At 35.1% G+C, this 22,500-nt stretch overlaps 1 protein-coding gene across 2 annotated transcripts; it reads right to left on the reverse strand.

Annotated features, from left to right (window-relative positions):
* Positions 1-3,520: 3,520 nt before the first annotated feature.
* Positions 3,521-21,162, reverse strand: LOC133655652 (myogenesis-regulating glycosidase-like). 2 transcript variants are annotated; one of them, XM_062056128.1, is made up of 4 exons: positions 21,045-21,162; positions 8,431-8,795; positions 5,007-6,580; positions 3,521-4,934 (listed from the first exon to the last, which is right to left on the reverse strand). In XM_062056128.1, exons 2-4 carry the CDS (start codon positions 8,691-8,693, stop codon positions 4,789-4,791), a joined length of 1,983 nt encoding a protein of 660 aa, XP_061912112.1. In that variant the 5' UTR covers positions 8,694-8,795; positions 21,045-21,162; the 3' UTR covers positions 3,521-4,788. The 2 variants fall into 2 exon arrangements, with proteins under 2 accessions (XP_061912112.1, XP_061912032.1); XM_062056048.1 differs by having other exon boundaries at positions 3,521-6,580.
* Positions 21,163-22,500: the final 1,338 nt, after the last annotated feature.

The following is a 22,500-nucleotide window of genomic DNA, read 5'->3' on the forward strand; positions in this document are numbered from 1 at the left end:
ATTCACACACAAACACAGCATTATTATCATTAGTTCCCATTAAAATAATGGAAAAAACATGCAAGTTACTATGAGATAAATACATTACAGGCTATTAAAATGTGTTGTAGTCATTTCAAACTGGACAAAGAGGATACCTGAGGAAGAGTTTAAAATGATGCATGACTACTTTGAACTGTGCAAATATACGTGGTCGGATGGAAAATAAGGTTTTACTGGTACTTTTCTGACCTTCCTTCAATGCATGGTTGCAGCATTATGTTGTGCAGTGGAACCTCCATTTACCAACGACTCGATTCGCCACCTTTTCGGTCTAAGAACCTCTAGATCAGGGGTGTCAAACTTGTTTTCACTGAGGGCCACATCGCAGTAATGGCTGCTGTGGAGGATGCATATATGTTTAAGAGTTCTTTCTTTTTACATAGCCATGTTTAAAGTAGCTAGTACTTTTCCTTTGTATATTCTACCAGTTTCTTTAGACCAGGGGTCACCAACCTTTTTGAAACCAAGAGCTACTTCTTGGGTACTGATTAATGCGAAGGGCTACCAGTTTGATACACACTTAAATAAATTGCCAGAAATAGCCAATTTGCTCAATTTAACTTTAACTCTGTTATTATTAAAAATCAATGATATTTACACTTAATTAATCGGTTTAAAAGAGGAGAAAACACAAAAAAAATGACAATTAATTTTGAAACATAGTTTATCTTCAATTTCGACTCTTTAAAATTCAAAATTCAACCAAAAAAAAGAAGAGAAAAACTAGCTAATTCGACTCTTTTTTGAAAAAATTAAAAAAAAATTTATGGAACATCATTAGTAATTTTTCCTGATTAAGATTAATTTTAGAATTTCGATGACATGTTTCAAAAAGGTTAAAATCCAATCTACACTTTGTTAGAATATATAACAAATTGGACCAAGCTATATTTCTAACAAAGACAAATCATTATTTCTTCTAGATTTTCCAGAACAAAAATTTTAAAAGAAATTCAAAAGACTTTGAAATAAGATTTAAATTTGATTCTACAGATTTTCTAGATTTGCCAGAATATTTTTTTTGAATTTTAATCATAATAAGTTTGAAGAAATATTTCACAAATATTCTTCGTTGAAAAAAGACAAGCTAAAATGAATTAAATTAAAATGTATTTATTATTCTTTACAATAAAAACAATACATTTACTTGAACATTGATTTAAATTGTCAGGAAAGAAGAGGAAGGAATTTAAAAGGTAAAAAGGTATATGTGTTTGAAAATCCTAAAATAATTTTTAAGGTTGTATTTTTTTTTTTTAATTGTCTTTCTGAAAGTTATAAGAAGCAAAGTAAAACATTAATGAATTTATTTAAACAAGTGAAGACCAAGTCTTTAAAATATTTTCTTGGATTTTCAAATTCTATTTGAGTTTTGTCTCTCTTAGAATGAAAAATGTCGGGCAAAGCGAGACCAGCTTGCTAGTAAATAAATACAATTTAAAAAATAGAGGCAGCTCACTGGTAAGTGCTGCTATTTTTAGAACAGGCCAGCGGGCTACTCATCTGGTCCTTACGGGCTACCTGGTGCCCGCGGGCACCGCGTTGGTGACCCCTGCTTTAGACATTTCAGATGCCTGGTTAGTGTCTTCACCCTTGGAATGTGAAATACAACACCCACTCATTCCTTATCAGTGTTGCGAGGGGGAGAGATGGGGGGTTTTCTTTGTGTTCAAAGGAGTTGGTTTTTCCGTTTGAATGTCAGATCAACTAGAGTAGCCGATATGAATGTATTGGTTAAACTGATCTCCTAAAGCTTTAGTAAAACTTGAAAATATTCCAATTCTGTCTTGATGGTCCTTCTTACTCAGCATATATGTCATCAAAAGAACTTGGGATTGACCAGTAACTTAGATTCCCTGGGAGGAAGAACTGGTCCGACACAACACTGCCTTATAATAAATGTATATACTCTGATGATTAACTTGTGTGATGACTGTATTATGCTGATAGTATATATTTGTACCATGAATTGATTTACTTAAACAAGTTGAAAAACTTATTCGGGTGTTACCATTTAGTGGTCTATTGTACGGAATATGTACTGTACTGTGCAACCTACTAATAAAAGTTTCAATCAATCAATCAATTCAAAGGGCCGCTTTTGTATGAATGAAAATGATGCATGCAGGCAATATAATATGTGATGAAACAGGAGATGCTGTGGCTGTTTTGTTGTTTGTTGCGCCCTCAAAAGTGTTAATACTATAAATATTATTACACAGCAGCTGTTTGATTGCAACGTGCATCTTAGTTGTAGTTTCCATTAACACAGTTGGAGGTGTTGAAATCACTAATGCTAATCGGTAGCATGTCAGTACCAGAGCAATGTATATTAGCATCAAGCTAGAAAAATTTTTTGGAAAGGTGCAGCCACACTTGACTTAGTTTGAAGCATTTTTTTTTTTTTAAATCAATTATTTTGTTGGCATTGAAAATTGCAACATTACCTCAAGCAGGGGGGGGGGGGTCAAACTTGTTTTCATTGAGGGCCACATCACAGTAATGGCTGCCTTCAGAGGGCCACTGAGAAGCTGGGCAGTACAACAAAATAAAAATAAAAATAAATAAATAAATACATTTTTTTAATTAAAAAAATTTTTTAAAAATTAAAACATTTTTTTAAACAATGTATTTAAAAAAAAAATTTTTTAAGAAAATAAAAATTAAATTAAATTAAATTAAAATTAAAAAATTAAAAAAGAGGGCCACTTTTTTAAAAATAATTTAAATTATGCATGCGGGCAATAACCTGTGATTAATCATTAAAAAAAATAAAAAATGACAGCACTGATATACATAAATGTGTACCAGTGTTCGCCTCATATTACATTTTTGCACTTGATTATTAGATGTTTTTCATGGATACATCATACGTAAAAGTGACAAACTGTTTATTTTTATCTTTACTTACCTAAAAAAAAAATTTAAAAAAAAATAAACATTTTTTAACTAAAAACATTTTTTTAAATAAAAAAAAATTAAAAAAAAATTTAAACATTTTTAAAAAACATTTATTTAAAAAAAAAATAATAATTAAAGAAAATAAAAATAAAATGTAATTAAATTAAAATAAAAAAAATAAAAAAAGAGGGCCACTTTTTTTAAAATAATTTAAATTATGCATGCGGGCAATAACCTGATTAATCATAAAAATTAAAAATAAATGACAGCACTGATATACATAAATGTGTACCAGTATTCGCCTCATATTACATTTTTGCACTTGATTATTAGATGTTTTTCATGCATACATCATACGTAAAAGTGACAAACTGTTTATTTTTATCTTTACTTAACTAAAAAAAATAAAAAATAAATAAAAAAACATTTTTTAACTAAAAACATTTTTTAAAAATTAAAATAAAAAATAAAAAAATTAAAACATTTTTAAAAAACATTTATTTAAAAAAAAAAAATTTAAGAAAATAAAAATAAAATTTAATTAAATTAAAATAAAAAAATAAAAAAAGAGGGCCACTTTTTAAAAAATAATTTAAATTATGCATGCGGGCAATAACCTGTGATTAATCATAAAAATAAAAATAAATGACAGCACTGATATACATACATGTGTACCAGTATTCGCCTCATATTACATTTTTGCACTTGATTATTAGATGTTTTTCATGGATACATCATACGTAAAAGTGACAAACTGTTTATTTGTATCTTTACTGACATATTTTTATATTACACTATATAATAATGTACTATTTGGCATGATTAGATAACGTTTAAAAACATTATTTTCTTGTCAAAATCGAAATAATAATTTTGATTTGGTAAAAAAATGAAGCATTTTTTTTGTATTTTTGAAAAAGATACCCAAGGGGACTTATATTTCAGCTGAGGAGAAGGCACTACCGGGACAAAAGCCGATGAAGGATCGCCTCGCACTAACCCTGTCCCCAAATGTTCATCGACACAAAGACATTTTTATCTTTACTAACATATTTGTATATTGCACTATATAATAATGTAATATTTGGCATGATTAGATGATTGATTGAAACTTTTATTAGTAGATTGCAGAGTACAGTACATATTCCGTACAATTGACCACTAAATGGTAACACCCCAATAAGTCTAGGGGGCGCTCGCGGGCCAACACTGGGACCCAGCCCTATGGTTAAGAAACACTGGTATACAGTAAATGCCATCAACGTGCCTACTTTAGCGTTATAATGAGTTGAATTTTCATGCTCATTTTTTTGCTGTTTTTCATTTGCCATACATGGAAAGCTGGTCCGTGAAAATAATGCATACATTAAACCGGTCCCTGGTGGAAAAAAGGTTGGGGACCCCTGATATATACCATCTGGAGTATATACACACATTATAGTGTCTTCAAAGTGTGCATTTTTTAATAAAATAGGGACATTTGTCGAGGCTAGAAACAATGATTCATGTTTACATTGTTTCTAATGGGGAAATCTGCTTCACTATACCAACGTTTTAGTTCGCAAACCATGTTCAAGAACCACTTAAGTCCGTAAATGGAGGTTCCACAGCACTCGATTCACAGTAAGCGTGTTCCCTTTTTGAAAATCAGCCGTACACGTTAAAGTACCTTTGCCATCTCATAGTGCCAGATGTACATGAGTTAATTCAATTTAGGATTAATGATTGAGATCTTTTCTAAAAACCATTTAACACTTGAGGTGAGATCTGAACTGCAACGAGCCCTGAAGGCGTCCTTTGCCAAAATGAATAAAACCCTGCAAAGTGACAAACCAAGCCTTCCTTCTAGACCCAAACAAAGTACGCAATTTCATCCAGGTCTACAGGGTAGTCTGTGAGGTGCAGTGGCTCTTTGATATCAAACCTTTCCCCTTTATAGCTCTTCCAGCGACCAGCGGGGAGGTAAATATCACGCTCTTGCTTCCCCGGTTCTAAAACAGGCGCGACCATGAGGTCATCTCCAATCAGGAATTGGGAGTCAATTTTATAGGCCGTCTCGTCACCCGTGGCAATCCACCACAAAGGTCGTATGATGGGGTCGCCGGTGTCCAGCACCTCGCCGGCCAGCTCCAGAACTCGTGGCGCCACAATACTCTGATGCAGATCGGTGTATTTGCGAGCTATTTCAACCACCTCGTTGTCATATGCCCACGGTGGGATAGAAAACTGCATGGAGGGCATGAAAGCGGACAACTCCAGCCAGCGTATGTAGAGTTCTCGGTCGGGTAAGGCCCTATTTCCATCTGTGCGGTTCAGATAGGCGTTCCCTCCGATCATGTCTGGTAGAATAAACTGATAACCCAGAATGCTGATGGTGAGCACTGTAGGAATAAGAGATTTGAGCCCCAACTCATAGCCCCACACAGAGTCCCTGTCAATAGGCCTGAAGAAGCAGGATATGTTCTGCGATTGGTAGCCACTACGCAGCTCTGCTCTGTCGTTGTACGGAATAGCCATTTCTGTGTAGCGTCTCGTGAAAAAACTTGGATCCCGGATGGGAGTTCTGGTACTGAACTTCCACGGTAAGTAGTTGGTCTCGCCCGCGTCGAATTTGAAAGAGGATACCCCATATCTGAAGCGGAAGGACCGAAGCTGGGAGGCAAACCAATCTCGAGCTTCGGGGTTTGTGAAATCCACAATTCCACCGATGCCGTTCTTCCAACGTACCAAAGCTGGCAGACGGCCTGTAGGCTCTCGGACAAACAGGCCCCTCTCCACACAAGTATGGAAGTTCTCAGAATCGTAGTTGACAAAAGGGTGGATCCAGAGGGACACGAGAAATCCATCTGATTTGAGCTTTTGAAACATGGAGGAGGCATTGGGGAACTTGTTTGGGTCAAACTCAAATTCTCCATAGCGGGGCGTGTAACGGTCATCTAGTTCCAAGTGGCTACAGTTGAAATTATACTTGCGGATGTTGGCGGCGTACTTCAAAAATTTGTCTTGATCAATGTCAGTCCTATGAAGTGCCCATGTGGACCAAATAGGATGCTGAAACATGGCTTTCGCAGGCACTTTGTTTGGTTTGTTGAAGTACCGACGGACCATGTACTTGTGTATGGATGTCACATCAGAGCCGACGCATACTCTGTAACTAAGTTCAGCGCATGGAGCCTCCCCCGGGTATGGCTTGAAGGGACTGTCATTGTAGCGAGCTTGGAAGTACATAGTCTTCTCTGTGTCATTCCAGCCCAGATGGAACGGCACGGAATTATTAATCTTAATTGCCGTGGCATTGGAGGAAAGCCAATAGCTCTCCAAGATTCCGCCAAACTCATTGCGGTTTGTGTAGATGTCACTCGTAACGAAGGGTTTTGGAGACTGTTGCCCAGAGAGGGAAATGGGCCAGTGTTGGATAGCTGACACCGCACCGCCATACCAGTGGGCAAATTTGTACGTCATGGCATGCTCGACAGAAATGTCAGGAACCAGTTCCTCCCAACGCACACGGTAGCACTGCACCGTGTCCTTGGGCCGCACCGTCTCGATGAAGAAGTTGAGACGTCGGTCAGTGGTCCGTCCACAGCTCAGGAGCTCCCCTTCTTTGGTGCAAGAGTCCAAATCCAAAGTCCCCGATCTGCCAAGAGTTAAACATAGATTTCAGTGTTCAGTTTCAAGGTTGCTTTAGCAAAAGCAGAACTCTGAACTTTGCTCAAACTAATAACGACTACAATTGAATAGAATTACAAGAACAGAATTACTGGTTGACGTACTGCATGTACTAGAAAATATGCACCCAACGGAATAGGATCACATCATCTAGCAAAAGGTATGAGGTCAGTTTGGCCAACCATTAGGCTTAGACATTTGACTAAACGTCCTGGATTAAAGGCCTACTGAAAGCCACTACTACCGACCACGCAGTCTGATAGTTTATATATCAATGATGAAATCTTAACATTGCAACAGATGCCAATACGGCCGGGTTAACTTATAAAGTGCAATTTTAAATTTCCCGCTAAACTTCCGGTTGAAAACGTCTATGTATGATGACGTATGCGCGTGACGTCAAATGTTGAAACGGAAGTATGCGGACGCATTGAATCCAATACAAAAAGTTCTGTTTTCATCTCAAAATTCCACAGTATTCTGGACATCTGTGTTGGTGAATCTTTTGCAAGTTGTTTAACGAACAATGGAGACTGCAAAGAAGAAAGTTGTAGGTGGGATCGGTGTTTTAGCGGCGGACTACAGCAACACAACCAGGAGGACTTTGAGATGGATAGCAGACGCGCTAGCCGCCGAACTCACCTTAACTTCCTCCGTCTCCGGGCCGCCGACCGCATCTGTGATCGGGTGAAGTCCTTCGTCGCACCGTCGATCGCTGGAACGCAGGTGAGCACGGGTGTTGATGAGCAGATGAGGGCTGGCTGGCGTAGGTGGATAGCTAATGTTTTTAGCATAGCTCTGTGAGGTCCGGTTGCTAAGTTAGCTTCAATGACGTCGTTAGCAACAGCATTGTTACGCTTTGCCAGGCTGGAAAGCATTAACCGTGTATTTACAGGTCCATGGTTTAATAGTATTGTTGATTTTCTGTCTATCCTTCCAGTCAGGGATTTATTTATTTTGTTTCTATCTGCAGTTAAGCACGATGCTATCACGTTAGCTCCGTAGCTAAAGAGCTTCGCCGATGTATTGTAGTGGAGATAAAAGTCACTGTGAATGTCCATTTCGCGTTCTGGACTCTCATTTTCAAGAGGATATAGTATCCGAGGTGGTTTAAAATACAAATCTGTGATCCACAATAGAAAAAGGAGAGAGTGTGGAATCCAATGAGCCTGCACTGCATTCTAGTCCTTCACTCTAACGTTCCTCATCCACAAATCTTTCATCCTCGTTCAAATTAATGGGGTAATCGTCGCTTTCTCGGTCCGAATCGCTCTCGCTGCTGGTGTAAACAATGGGAAAATGTGAGGAGTCCTTCCTCCGGTGACGTCACGCTACTTCCGGTACAGGCAAGGCTTTTTTTATCAGCGACCAAAAGTTGTGAACTTTATCGTCGATGTTCTCTATTAAATCCTTTCAGCAAAAATATGGCAATATCGCGAAATGATCAAGTATGACACATAGAATGGATCTGCTATCCCCGTTTAAATAAAAACATTTCATTTCAGTAGGCCTTTAAGGACTAAATTGCAATAATAAACATATGTTTCATGTACCTTAAGATGTTTTGTTAAAATAAAAGACAATAATGGCTTTTTTTTTTTTTAGAAAATTATCAAAATATTGGTATGGGGACAACCCTACTACAATACATATATACATACAGCATCGATATGGAAAGTTGCTGTTTTTTTAGATAGCTTTAGATTGTATCCCCAATACTTGCATTGTTAGCCACCACTTGCTAGCAGTGTTTTATTATTTACAATGCACAGGAAAAAGAAAGATGCAGTTCCCCTTTAACTAAACAAAGCTACTCACCTAAAGTCCATCCTGAAGACAATCGCCCCTCCCTGGTTGCGGATGATGTAGCCATCTTTATTTAGGTCCAGCAGCTGAGTCTTCAGCAGTTCAGCTTTCCGCAGCGAGGCGATGTAGTAAGACCACGCCGCCACCGCGGCGATCACCAGGACCAGACCCAGGACTCCTGCGCCGACTATGGGTCGGGTGTCCTTGCTGTGCTTCTGCTTGGGGATCACATCTGTGATGGTGCCCCCCGCTCCCCCTGGTACCACCTGGTACATGACTGGTGCTGGTGCCACTCAACAGACCATGGAACAGTTCTCAAGACACTCAACAGACCATGGAACAGTTCTCAAGGGGGGACCCTCCTGGTGGATCTTGGTCTGTCATGAAGAGAGAGATTCCATGTGATTACATAACGTGACATGGGTTTAACATGGAGACTTAAGACTTACACTTAGACTTGGACAAACTTTATTGATCCACAAAGGAAAGTGTTCCACACAGTAGCTCAGTTATAAAGGATGGAAAGGATATTGCAGGTATAAAGTAGACTAAAAATGCAGTCATGTTTTCTAATGACCGTAAGTCTTGAACTATACTAAGTATTTCAATGCTTGGAATCTGCATGATATACTAGTTACTATGGTCATCTAATTAGTTACTATGATCATCTCATTAGTTACTATGGTCATCTAATTGGTTACTTTGGTCATCTAATTAGTTACAATGGCAATCTAATCAGTTACTATGGTCATCTAATCAGTTACTATGGTAATCTAATTAGTTACTATGGTGATTAAATTACTTACAATGGTAATCTGATCAGTTACTATGGTAATCTAATTAGTTACTATGGTAATTTAATTAGTTACAATGGTAATCAAATCAGTTACTATGGTAATCTAATTAGTGACTATGGTAATCTAATTTGTTACTACAGTAATCTAATTAGTTACTATGGTAATCTAATTAGTTACAATGGTAATCTAATCAGTTACTATGGTAATCTAGTTAGTGACTATGGTAATCGAATTAGTTACTACAGTAATCTAATCAGTGTCTATGGTAATCTAATTAGTTACGATGGTAATCAAATTAGTTACAATTGTAATCTAATCTGTTACAATGGTAATCTAATCTGTTAAAATGGTCATCTAGTTAGTTACTATGGTAATTTAATTAGTTACAATGGTAATCAAATCAGTTACTATGGTAATCTAATTAGTGACTATGGTAATCTAATTTGTTACTACAGTAACCTAATTAGTTACTATGGGAATCTAATCAGTTTCTATGGTAATCTAATTAGTTACTATGGTAATCAAATTAGTTACAATGGTAATCTAATATGTTACAATGGTATTCTAATTAGTTACAATGGTAATTTAATAAGTTACAATGGTAATCAAATCAGTTACTATGGTAATCTAATTAGTGACTATGGTAATCTAAATTGTTACTACAGTAATCTAATTAGTTACTATGGTAATCTAATCAGTTACCGTGGTAATCTAGTTAGTGACTATGGTAATCTAATTAGTTACTACAGTTATCTAATCAGCTACTATGGTAATCTAATTAGTTACTATGGTAATCAAATTAGTTACAATGGTAATCTAATCTGTTACAATGGTAATCTAATCAGTTACTATGGTAATCTAATTAGTGACGATGGTCATCTAATTAGCTACTACGGTAATCAAATTAGTTACAATGGTAATCTAATCTGTTACAATGGCAATCTAATCAGTTACTATGGTAATCTAATTAGTGACTATGGTCATCTAATTAGTTACTACGGTAATCTAATTAGTTACTACGGTAAACTGCATCCGGTTAGCACTCGGCTTCTAAAACTTATTGCTCATCCTCTTTGTGTTCGGGCTCAAAAATATAAGGTTCTGGATCATAATTTTCCCTAAGAAACCGTTGTTGGCTCTCACAAAGTCTGCTTGATTGATTGATTGATTGATTGATTGAGACTTGTATTAGTAGGTTGCACAGTGAAGTACATATTCCGTTCAATTGACCACTAAATGGTAACACCCGAATGAGTTTTTCAACTTGTTTAAGTCGGGGTCCACTTAAATTGATTCATGATACAGATATATATTAGCATTGTTGTTGATGGGGAAGGGACCTGGGTGTGGTCATATCTATTTATTCGCAAACTTTGGAAGTGTATTGGTGTCATAAATCAGATATATACTGTAGGATAACTCACAGTGTTCCCCATAAACTGCCAAGATACCTGCGGCGGTGGGGGCGTGGTCACCATGACATCATCAAGTAATTTGCATAATTTACTACAATGATATGATTTTCTCTAAAAAGGCTCAAAAAATGTATACTTACTAATTAATAATAACAGTTTTGTTTTAAACGTCCATCCATCCATCCATTTTACAACATAATTACAACACTTTATTTGAACAATAAGTTATTCACTGAAATATATTTATTAATTGTGGTTCTTACAAAAAATATATCTTGTAAAATATAAAAGCTAAAATGTCTCTTAAAGCTCTGCCCCTTTAATTAGTGCATACTAAATAATTGAACTTTAGCCTACTACTACAACCATATTATTTACCAGCAACATAAAGTGAAACAGAGGCAGAGGTGTCCTGCCAGAGTCAGTAACAAATAAACAGAAAACAGTAGTGGTCAAATACAAATAAGGCAACAAGAGAAGTATCCTACACTTCTCTTTTGTAAAGTAAATCTGAACGGCCTATATGGGCATCTACATCCACTATATGATTTGCCTGAGAAGCTGGACAGGACAAAAAAAAAAAAAAAAAAAAAAAAAATTTAAAAAAATATTTGTGGCCGACGTAATTCTTTCGTGGCGGGCCGCCACAAATAAATGAATGTGTGGGAAACACTGACTCAGTACTTTAAAAACCGAGGTAAGTACCGAACCACCGTGAGTATGACGCACCATTACGATATATGAATACAAAGATGTGATTGGTTGGTAAATACGTTCATTTCTGCAAGCAGCTTCTACAAATGTTCATCCTGTAAACTTTACGTCAACTTGTAAAGCTTGTTTGAGGTTTACACCGCAAATCTACTGCCAATTACCTCCGGGAGGACGAGGTGGACTTACCCCTGCTGCATGCGAAGCAACTTCAGCCAAAGTCATTTGTATGTGCGCGAGCGAAGGCAGAAAAGGGAGGATTTTTTTGGCCTCCCAGCCGTGCCAATCCGAGGAGGCGGAGGAAAGCATACTAAGCTTTCTGCTTGGTCGAGCAAAACAAAGCCCGGCTGGAAACAAACTGACTCCTTCTGGCCACTTAGAAAAGATGACAAAGGGACGACCGCACGTCCAAAACATCGATGTGGATTACAATGCACATCTGATAAAAGGTAAGCCAGTCCAGCTAATTCCCCTCACTATTAATGGCCAATCACATTGACTGAGTCTGTGTTCAAGCAGCCTGAGTATGGATTCTCCCCCAGCAACACAGCAGATAAGATAAAGCCAGCATTAATTAACCCGCTAACTCTCCAGCTGCATGGAAGTGAGGCAGCGTTACTGTAAGGAAGGCAACACAACACTGCTTTGAAATGAAGGCAGATACAAACATTCTGCTTTGTTTACACCACAACTACAAAAGCCCAAAAGCAGTGAAGTTGTCACGTTGTGTAAGTGGTAAATAAAAACAGAATACAATGATTTGTGTTTCTTTGCATCCATTACGCCATACCCAATTGTATTTACACTCCACAGAGTATGTGAAAACGCCGTTTAAACATCACAAAATGCCACAAATTCAGTCAGACATTTCATCTTGGGCTATTTCCGTAGATTCCACGTCACGTAGTGACGATTCTGACCATGTTATCAGATCAGTCGGACTGAAAATATGCAGAAAATAGACCGAGATGTGCTGTTTATAGTTCACAATCTTTATGTGTGTGTATGGATTTTAAGTAGGGATGATGTTCGAAAACCGGTTCTCCCGGTTGTTCGATAAGAAAAGAACCGTTCGATAAGAAAAGAACCGATTCCGTGGACTCGAATCCCTTTTTGAGAACCGGTTCCCGTTATCGAGACCACTATAGTAAAGAAAAAGAGTTGGTTCTTTATTCGAATCCCTGAGAACTAATCCTGTCCCACAAGAAATGCCCTGTGGGACATCACAGGAAATGACATAGCTCAGTCGTTATACAAGCAGCATAAATAATGGACCGGAAAAAACGCCTCAAGGCATGGCTATTCACCTATAGTGATCACAGAGACAGGTTGTTTTTGTGTTACTGTATATATTTGTTTTTCTGAAAAATCACACTTAATATACTTTGGGTAACAACAGTCAATTTTTATTTTTTTTAGGGGAGTAACAGTCAATATTTATTTATTTTTTTTATTTTAATTTTTTCTTATAAAATAAAAGTGAGCTTTTGTTAAACCAAATATTGTGTTTTTTTCCATATACAACAACCTCACTGGATTCGATAAGAGAATCGATAAGGAATCGGTTCGATAAGAGGATTCGATAATGGGCTCGAACTCGATCATTCCTTATCAAACATCATCCCTAATTTTAAGTCATAAATAAATACATGTATAAAAAGTCCAGTAACATTGTAGTCAATGGGGGGGCTCTTTATTTTGCCCACAAAACCCTCTAAATAACCATCCAAAACCCACCAACAATACTCTTCGTAAATATCGTGACCGGAATATTAACCAAACTTTAGCGGTGACGTTATTATAAGTGCCAACGCAGACAAACGATTTGTAGCGGTGGATTGATAGCACACGGCTAAGTAGCCGTCTGCTGCTTTACTGGCAGCCATCATCGCGTCTCGGCTCGTCAAAGTTATTCCACATTTTAAATCATGCCTCTCATCAGGATACTAGGACGATTTAGCCTTGAATCTAGAAGTTGTTCATCTGTGACATTCATTTTATGCCCAAGGATGGAGAAAAACACACATAACCGAAGTCGGTGTCTGCAGGGAGACTTTTCCCTTGTTAACCCTTCCTGTGCACAATGATTAATTCCTCATACAAACGGGAATATAAGGACATGCTATCAGTCGTCATCGAAGTGAGAGCAGACATTGTACAGTAAGATATCGTTTTATTATGTTTGTAGTTAGTATTTCTTGTTTAGCAAAGAGGACGTATGGTCAGTCTATCCTAGCCCGTTAGCTGCTAGCATGCCGTGTGTTGTGCCTCGGTGTGCATTGTTTACACAACGTGCGTTACGCTACTTAATATGTCCGTGTGGAAACTCGTTCGGTACACCTCAGAACCGAACCGACACCCCCGTACCGAAACGGTTCAATACAAATACACGTACCGTTACACCCCTAGGTGGGTGCCATGATTGGGTATAAAAGCAGCTTCCATGAAATGCTCAGTCGTTCACAAACAAGGACGGGGCGAGGGTCACCACTTTGTCAACAAATGCCTGAGCAAATTGTTTAAGAACAACATTTCTCAACCAGCTATTGCAAGGAATTTTAGGGATTTCACCATCTACGCTCCGTAATATCATCAAAAGGTTCAGAGAATCTGGAGAAATCGCTGCACGTAAGCCATGATATTACGCACCTTGGATCCCTCAGGCATCAAAAAGCCACATCAGTGTGTAAAGGATATCACCACATGGGCTCAGGAACACTTCAGAAAAACCACTGTCAGTAACTACAGTTGGTCGCTACATCTGTAAGTGCAAGTTAAAGGCCTACTGAAAGCCACTACTACCGACCACGCAGTCTGATAGTTTATATATCAATGATGAAATCTTAACATTGCAACACATGCCAATACGCCCGGGTTAACTTATAAAGTGACATTCTAAATTTCCCGGGGAACTTCCCGTTCAAAACGCCTTTGGAGGATGACGTATGCGCGTGACGTAGCCAGTTTAACAGAGGTATGGCTTCCCCATTGAAGCCAATACGAAATAGCTCTGTTTTCATCTCATTATTCCACAGTATTCTGGACATCTGTGTTGGTGAATCTGTTGCCATTTGTTCATTGCATTATGGAGAAAGAAGCTGAGCAAGCAAAGAAGAAAGTCGGTGCGAAGCGGAGTATTTTGCGAGGGAAGTCAGCAACACAACACAGTCGGTGTTTCATTGTTTACATTCCCGAAAGATGCAGTCAAGATCGAAGAACTCGGACAACAGAGACTCTTACCAGGAGGACTTTGACTTCGTTAACAGACGCAGACGCGATACCGTGAGTACGCTTCCAAAGATTTGATCGCTTGCTATAACTAGCTCGAGCTAGTAGCTAGGAGCTAGGAGCTAGCATAACAAACACCTAGGTGTTTGTTATGAGGGATTAATTTGTGGCATATTAAATATAAGCCTGGTTGTGTTGTGGCTAATAGAGTATATATATGTGTTTATTTACTGTTGTAGTCATTCCCAGCTGAATATCAGGTCCCACCCGCGCGCTTCCAAACATTTGATCGGTTGCCCGTACGTGCGTGTCATGTACGTAACTTTGGTTAAATATATAAGCTTTATGAACCTTGGGTTAGGTGAACGGTCCTTTGGGCTGAGTGAGTGTGTGTGTTGTGCAGGTGTTTGAATTGTATTGGCGGGTTATATATACGGGATCCCGTCCATATTACCCGCTCGAGCTATAACTAGCTCGAGCTAGTAGCTAGGAGCTAGCATAACAAACACCTAGGTGTTTTTATGCGGGATTAATTTGTGGCATATTAAATATAAGCCTGGTTGTGTTGTGGCTAATAGAGTATATATATGTCTTGTGTTTATTTACTGTTGTAGTCATTCCCAGCTGAATATCAGGTCACCCCCCGACTCTCACAGCATCTTCCCTATCTGAATCGCTTCCACTCCCCACTAGTCCTTCACTTGCACTTTCCTCATCCACAAATCTTTCATCCTCGCTCAAATTAATGGGGAAATCGTCGCTTTCTCTGTCCGAATCTCTCTCACTTCTGGCGGCCATCACTGTAAACAATAGGGAACTTTGCGTATATGTTCAATTGACTATGTCACGCTACTTCCGGTAGGGGCAAGCCTTTTTTTTATCAGATACCAAAAGTTGCGATCTTTATCGTCGTTGTTCTATACTAAATCCTTTCAGCAAAAATATGGCAATATCGCGAAATGATCAAGTATGACACATAGAATAGATCTGCTATCCCCGTTTAAATAAAAATTATTCATTTCAGTAGGCCTTTAAAACTCTACTATGCAAAGCCAAAGCCATTTATCAACAACACCCGGAAACGTCATCGAAGATGGACTGATACATAGTGGAAAAGTGTTCTGTGGTCTGACGAGTCAACATTTCAAATTGTTTTTGGAAACTGTGGACGTCGTGTCCTCCGGACCAAAGAGGAAAAGAACCATCCGGACCGTTCTAGGGTGAAAGTGTAAAAGCCAGCATGTGTGATGGTATGGGGGTGTATTAGTGCCCAAGACATGGGTAACTTACACATCTGTGAAGGCACCATTAATGCTGAAAGGTGTTGGACAACCCCACTACACACATTTTGATTGTGTAACAAGTCCTTCTAGATGTGTTGGGCTTTTAGTGAGGCTTTAATATCCAAACTGTGCTCTTTGACACACTGAAGAGTACAAACCCTGCAGCCAATGTGGAACTTTAGAAAAAGCAACATATCATTGACCTGTAAACAACTCAGGAGCATTACATATTGATGACAAGTATGCTTAGTACCTCTCACGTTACACAAAGAAAAAATGTGTTGAGTCAGCACAAATGGGCTTATCGTTTTTGAGCAGCGTTGAGAAAAATGACTTAAAAAGTAACTAGTTATAGTTAGTAGTTAGTTTCCCAAATAAATAATTGAATTAGAAACGGAATAACTCCTTCTTGAATGTAATTAGACATGATCCCGATATGCAGAGCATAGCGGGAGACAGCGTGCAGGTAAAAAGGTATGTAACGCTTCAACCAAAAATGAACAAAAAGGCAAGTCCCGCTAGGAAAAGGCACTGAAACATAAGGACGGCTTTTTCAATGTGTATTTTTATTTCTGTTTTAAATGTTATTTTTTAGTCTGTCCTTTGCCTCCATTTCTTTGTGGTGTACAGCCCTTTGTTTTTCAACTGTGCTTGTTTTTAAAGGGCTTTATAAATAAAGTTGGTATGGTATGGTATGGTATTATTATTTTTATTTTTTTACCGGCTCTGCCTTCTCCGGTACAATTTCTTAAATTGCGATTCGCTACAAGTTTCATTAATGACAAATACTGCGGACAACTTTACCGCGAGAGGCTGTCAATAGAAAGACTATATGGTAAACACTAAAGGTGAGTCTTTTTAACTTCATCCTGTGCCATGTCTCCAGTAACTTTATAGTAAATATCAAGATATACATATATATACATATATAGTATACATATAAATAAATATGCATACATACATACATATACATACATATATATATACATATATACATACATATACATATATATATATATATATATATATATATATATATATATATATATATATATATATATATATATATATATATATATATATATACATATATATATATATATATATATATATATATATATATATATATATATATATATATATATATATATATATATATATATATATATATATTAGGGCTGCAACAACTAATCGATTAAATCGATTAAAATCGATTATTAAAATAGTTGCTGATTAATTTAGTCATCGATTCGTTGGATTTATGCTATGCGCCTGCGCAGAGGTTTTTATTTTTATTTTTATTTATTTGTATTTATTTTTTTAAAATAAACCTTTATTTATAAACTGCAACATTTACAAACAGCTGAGAAACAATAATCAAAATAAGTATCGTGCCAGTATGCTGTTTTTTTTTCAATAAAATACTGGATAGGATAGAAATGTAGTTTGTCTCTTTTATCCGATCATTAATCGATTAATCGAATAAATAATCGACAGATTAATCGATTATCGAATTAATCGTTAGTTGCAGCCCTAATATATATATACATATATATATATATATATATATATATATATATACATACATACATATACATATATATATATATATATATATATATATATATATATATATATATATATATATATATATATATATATATATATATATATATATATATATATATATATCTTTATATATATACATGTATGTATGTATGTATATATATATAATTTTATATATATTTGATATATATATGTATATATTGTATATATTATTTAATTATATATATATATCTTATATATATATATATATATATATATATATATATATATATATATACATATATATATACATCAAATATATATAAAATGATATACATATACATACATACATACATATACGTATATATATATATATATATATATATATATATATACGTATATATATATATATATATATATATATATATATATATATATATATATATATATATATATATATATATATATATATATATATATATATAAATAATTAAATAATATATACAATATATATATATATATATCAAATATATATAACATTATATATATTTATATATATATACATATATATTAGGGGTGTTGGAAAAATCGATTCGAATTCAAATCGCGATTCTGACGCTGTGCGATTCAGAATCGATTCTCATTTTTTTAAAAATTGATTTTTTATTTTTTATTATTATTATTTTTATTCATTTTTTTAAATTAATTAATCCAACAAAACAATACACAGCAATACCATAACAATGCAATCCAATTCCAAAACCAAACCCGACCCAGCAACACTCAGAACTGCAATAAACAGAGCAATTGAGAGGAGACACAAACACGACACAGAACAAACCAAAAGTAGTGAAACAAAAATGAATATTATCAACAACAGTATCAATATTAGTTACAATTTCAACATAGCAGTGATTAAAAATCCCTCATTGACATTATCATTAGACATTTATAAAAATAAAAATAAAAAGAACAATAGTGTCACAGTGGCTTACACTTGCATCACATCTCATAAGCTTGACAACACACTGTGTCCAATATTTTCACAAAGATAAAATAAGTCATATTTTTGGTTAATTTAATAGTTAAAAACAAATGTACATTATTGCAATCAGTTGATAAAACATTGTCCTTTACAATTATAAAAGCTTTTTAGAAAAATCTACTACTCTGCTTGCATGTCAGCAGACTGGGGTAGATCCTGCTGAAATCTATGTATTGAATGAATAGATCAGGGGTCACCAACCTTTTTGAAACCAAGAGCTACTTCTTGGGTACTGATTAATGCGAAGGGCTACCAGTTTGATACACACTTAAACAAATTGCCAGAAATAGCCAATTTGCTCAATTTACCTTTAACTCTATGTTATTATTAATAATTAATGATATTTATCTTTGTGGAAACACTGATCATCTTAATGATTTCTCACAATAAATATATATAGAAACAGATAAATATCAATATGCAACACTTTTTTTAAATATTTTCTGTAAGTGCAAATTGAACCTTTTTCAAATGATCACTTCTAAGACAGTCTTGTGAAATCACAATATCCCACTTTAACTAGCTAGCCACTAACATTTTTTAACAAATCATGAATTACTTTGCACCATGTTTGTACAAATAATAACTCATGTAAAATACAAAAGTCAACTCTCAAATTTTTAAATAAATCATGTCACACTTTGAACTGGACACCAAATCTGTTATCTGTTTCTTTGTCAGTTAGTGAAGACCAAGTCTTTAAAATATTTTCTTGGATTTTCAAATTCTATTTGAGTTTTGTCTCTCTTAGAATTAAAAATGTCGAGCAAAGCGAGACCAGCTTGCTAGTAAATAAATAACATTTAAAAAATAGAGGCAGCTCACTGGTAAGTGCTGCTATTTGAGCTATTTTTAGAACAGGCCAGCGGGCTACTCATCTGGTCCTTACGGGCTACCTGGTGCCCGCGGGCACCGCGTTGGTGACCCCGGGAATAGAGAATCCTTTTGAATCGAGAATCGCGTTGAATCGAAAAAAATCGATTTTGAATCGAATCGTGACCCCAAGAATCGATATTGAATCGAATCGTGGGACACCCAAAGATTCACAGCCCTAATATATATATATATATATATATATATATATATATATATATATATATATATACATATATATATATATATATATATATATATACATATATATATATGTATATATATATACACATATATATATATATATATATATATATATATATATATATATACATACACACATATATATATATATATATATATATATATATATATATATATATATATATATATATATATATATATAAATAAATGCATACGTATACACATATATAAATACATATATATATATATATATATATATATATATATATATATATATATATATATATATATATATATATATATATATATATATATATATATATATATATATATATATATACACACACATATATATACACTACCGTTCAAAAGTTTGGGGTCACCCAAACAATTTTGTGGAATAGCCTTCATTTCTAAGAACAAGAATAGACTGTCGAGTTTCAGATGAAAGTTCTCTTTTTCTGGCCATTTTGAGCGTTTAATTGACCCCACAAATGTGATGCTCCAGAAACTCAATCTGCTCAAAGGAAGGTCAGTTTCGTAGCTTCTGTAACGAGCTAAACTGTTTTCAGATGTGTGAACATGATTGCACAAGGGTTTTCTAATCATCAATTAGCCTTCTGAACCAATGAGCAAACCCATTGTACCATTAGAACACTGGAGTGATAGTTGCTGGAAATGGGCCTCTATACACCTACGTAGATATTGCACCAAAAACCAGACATTTGCAGCTAGAATAGTCATTTACCACATTAGCAATGTATAGAGTGTATTTATTTAAAGTTAAGACTAGTTTAAAGTTATCTTCATTGAAAAGTACAGTGCTTTTCCTTCAAAAATAAGGACATTTCAATGTGACCCCAAACTTTTGAACGGTAGTATATATATATATATATATATATATATATATATATATATGGCAAGAAAATTGGACATCTCTGCTTTATGATGAGCCGTTATTAAAAAACAATTTTAGTAGAACTGTTATTGTGTAACGACATTATCGATCACTTCTGGGCTGCACAAATGACAACAACACCCGGATCTATAATTAATCCAATCAGTGCGTTAATTAGTCAAAGTTACCAATCAAAGTGTCTCTCTTCCTTTGTGATGACGTGGTGGGAAGAAAACCTATTAACACTCCTTTTTACATCTGATAAAGGATGTAAAAGTGCATGAGCAGCTATTTGGATGCTGACAATAAACACCAACTTGCTGATGGCATCATAGCCAGCCTGGGAAGAGGCTCGTGCGCGTGCGCGTGCACGCGGTCATGTTGACGTCCCCGAGCCTAATGAATGTTTAATTGTTGACAATAAAGCGGAGGTCTCCAACTAAAGCAACTTAACAACGTAGCAAGTTATTGCGTAAGAGTATTTAAGTGTAGTAGTTAAGTGTACTGCACGGGCGGCGTGTCCACGTTCACGGAGGAAAATAACGTTACAAACCGTGGCGACTTTTGCCTCTTCCCCGCGTGTTTGTGCTTTAATGTCGCCACGTTATTAAAAAATGTTGTACGTACCGCCAAGTGTTGAAGAAGTCTGGTCAGGAGTAGCAGACACGCGTTGCCAAACAAACTCACTTCTGTCATTTCAAAAAAAACAAAAACTTTCAAGACGTGTTGCGTATCCGCCTTGTCCCTCGCGCAATGCATCATGGGAGATGTTGTCCTTTAACACATGTTCATGTTCAGCCGTAAAGCAGGCCATGTTGACCACATTGGACGTACAATACAATCAATAATAACAAATAACCCTTTTTGTTCATGATTTGCATGACTTGATAAGATAAATTGACTAACTTTAGTTGTCTTTTATCTCAGCTATTGAGCACAAGTTGAATATATGAGAATAAATACGTTTTTTTATTATTATTTCAACCAATTGAAGTCATTTTGAGATGTCAGATGTCAAAGAAGATACAATTGCATGAGTTATTTCACTAATTCAAATGTGTTGTTTTGTTTTTTTTCAATGTATGGCATTATTTCAACAAAAAGAAAAAGGGTCCAAATTTTTTTTAAAAAGACTGAATTATTGCGAAATTTGAGCAAAGAAAAAAAGCAAAAAAATCTTAAATATTTTAGGCTTTTAAAAACTTAAGGACTTTTATGTCCTGTTTGACTTTGAAGATAATTAAAATTGTGTGTATTTATTATTTTAACCAATGAAGGCATTTTGATCAAAGAAGATACGATTGCATAGTATGAGTTATTTTATTTTATTTTGTTGTATTGGTTTTTTTTCAATGTATGACATTGAATATATGAGAATAAATACGTTTTTTATTATTATTTCAACCAATTGAAGTCATTTTGAGATGTCAGTTGTCAAAGAAGATAAAATTGCATGAGTTATTTCACTAATTCAAATGTATTGTTTTTTTTTTCAATGTATGGCATTATTTCAACAAAAAGAAAAAGGGTCCAAATTTTTAAAAAAAAAGACTGAATTATTGCGAAATTTGAGCAAATAAAAAAAGAAAAAAATCTTAAATATTTTAGGCTTTTAAAAACTTAAGGACTTTTATGTCCTGTTTGACTTTGAAGATAATTAAAATTGTGTGTATTTATTATTTTAACCAATGAAGGCATTTTGATCAAAGAAGATACGATTGCATAGTATGAGTTATTTTTATTTTATTTTGTTGTATTGGTTTTTTTTCAATGTATGACATTCTTTCAACAAAAAGCCTTCAAAAGGGTCAAAATTAAAAAAGGACTGAATTATTGGGAAATTTGAGCAAATAAAAAAAGGAAGAAATCCTAAATATTTTACACCTTTTAAAAACGTGTATGTCCTGTTTGATAATAAAAATTGTGTGTATTTATTATTTTAACCAATTGAAGGCATTTTGATCAAAGGATGTAAGTCAGTTGTCAATGAAGATAAAATTGCATAGTATGAGTTATTTCACGAAATCAAATGTATTGTTTTTTTTCCAATGTATGACATTATTTCAACAAAAAGCCTTCAAAA

Source organism: Entelurus aequoreus, linkage group LG01, assembly GCF_033978785.1.
Source record: "Entelurus aequoreus isolate RoL-2023_Sb linkage group LG01, RoL_Eaeq_v1.1, whole genome shotgun sequence".
Lineage (NCBI taxonomy): Eukaryota > Metazoa > Chordata > Actinopteri > Syngnathiformes > Syngnathidae > Entelurus > Entelurus aequoreus.

Excerpts from the sequence above, each read along its gene's own strand:
- LOC133655652 (XM_062056048.1), bottom strand. The coding sequence starts at position 8,693 with ATGTACCAGGTGGTACCAGGGGGAGCGGGGGGCACCATCACAGATGTG. Across the intron at positions 6,581-8,430 it reads GTCTTCAGGATGGACTTTAG|ATCGGGGACTTTGGATTTGG; the intron begins GTGAGTAGCTTT and ends AACTCTTGGCAG.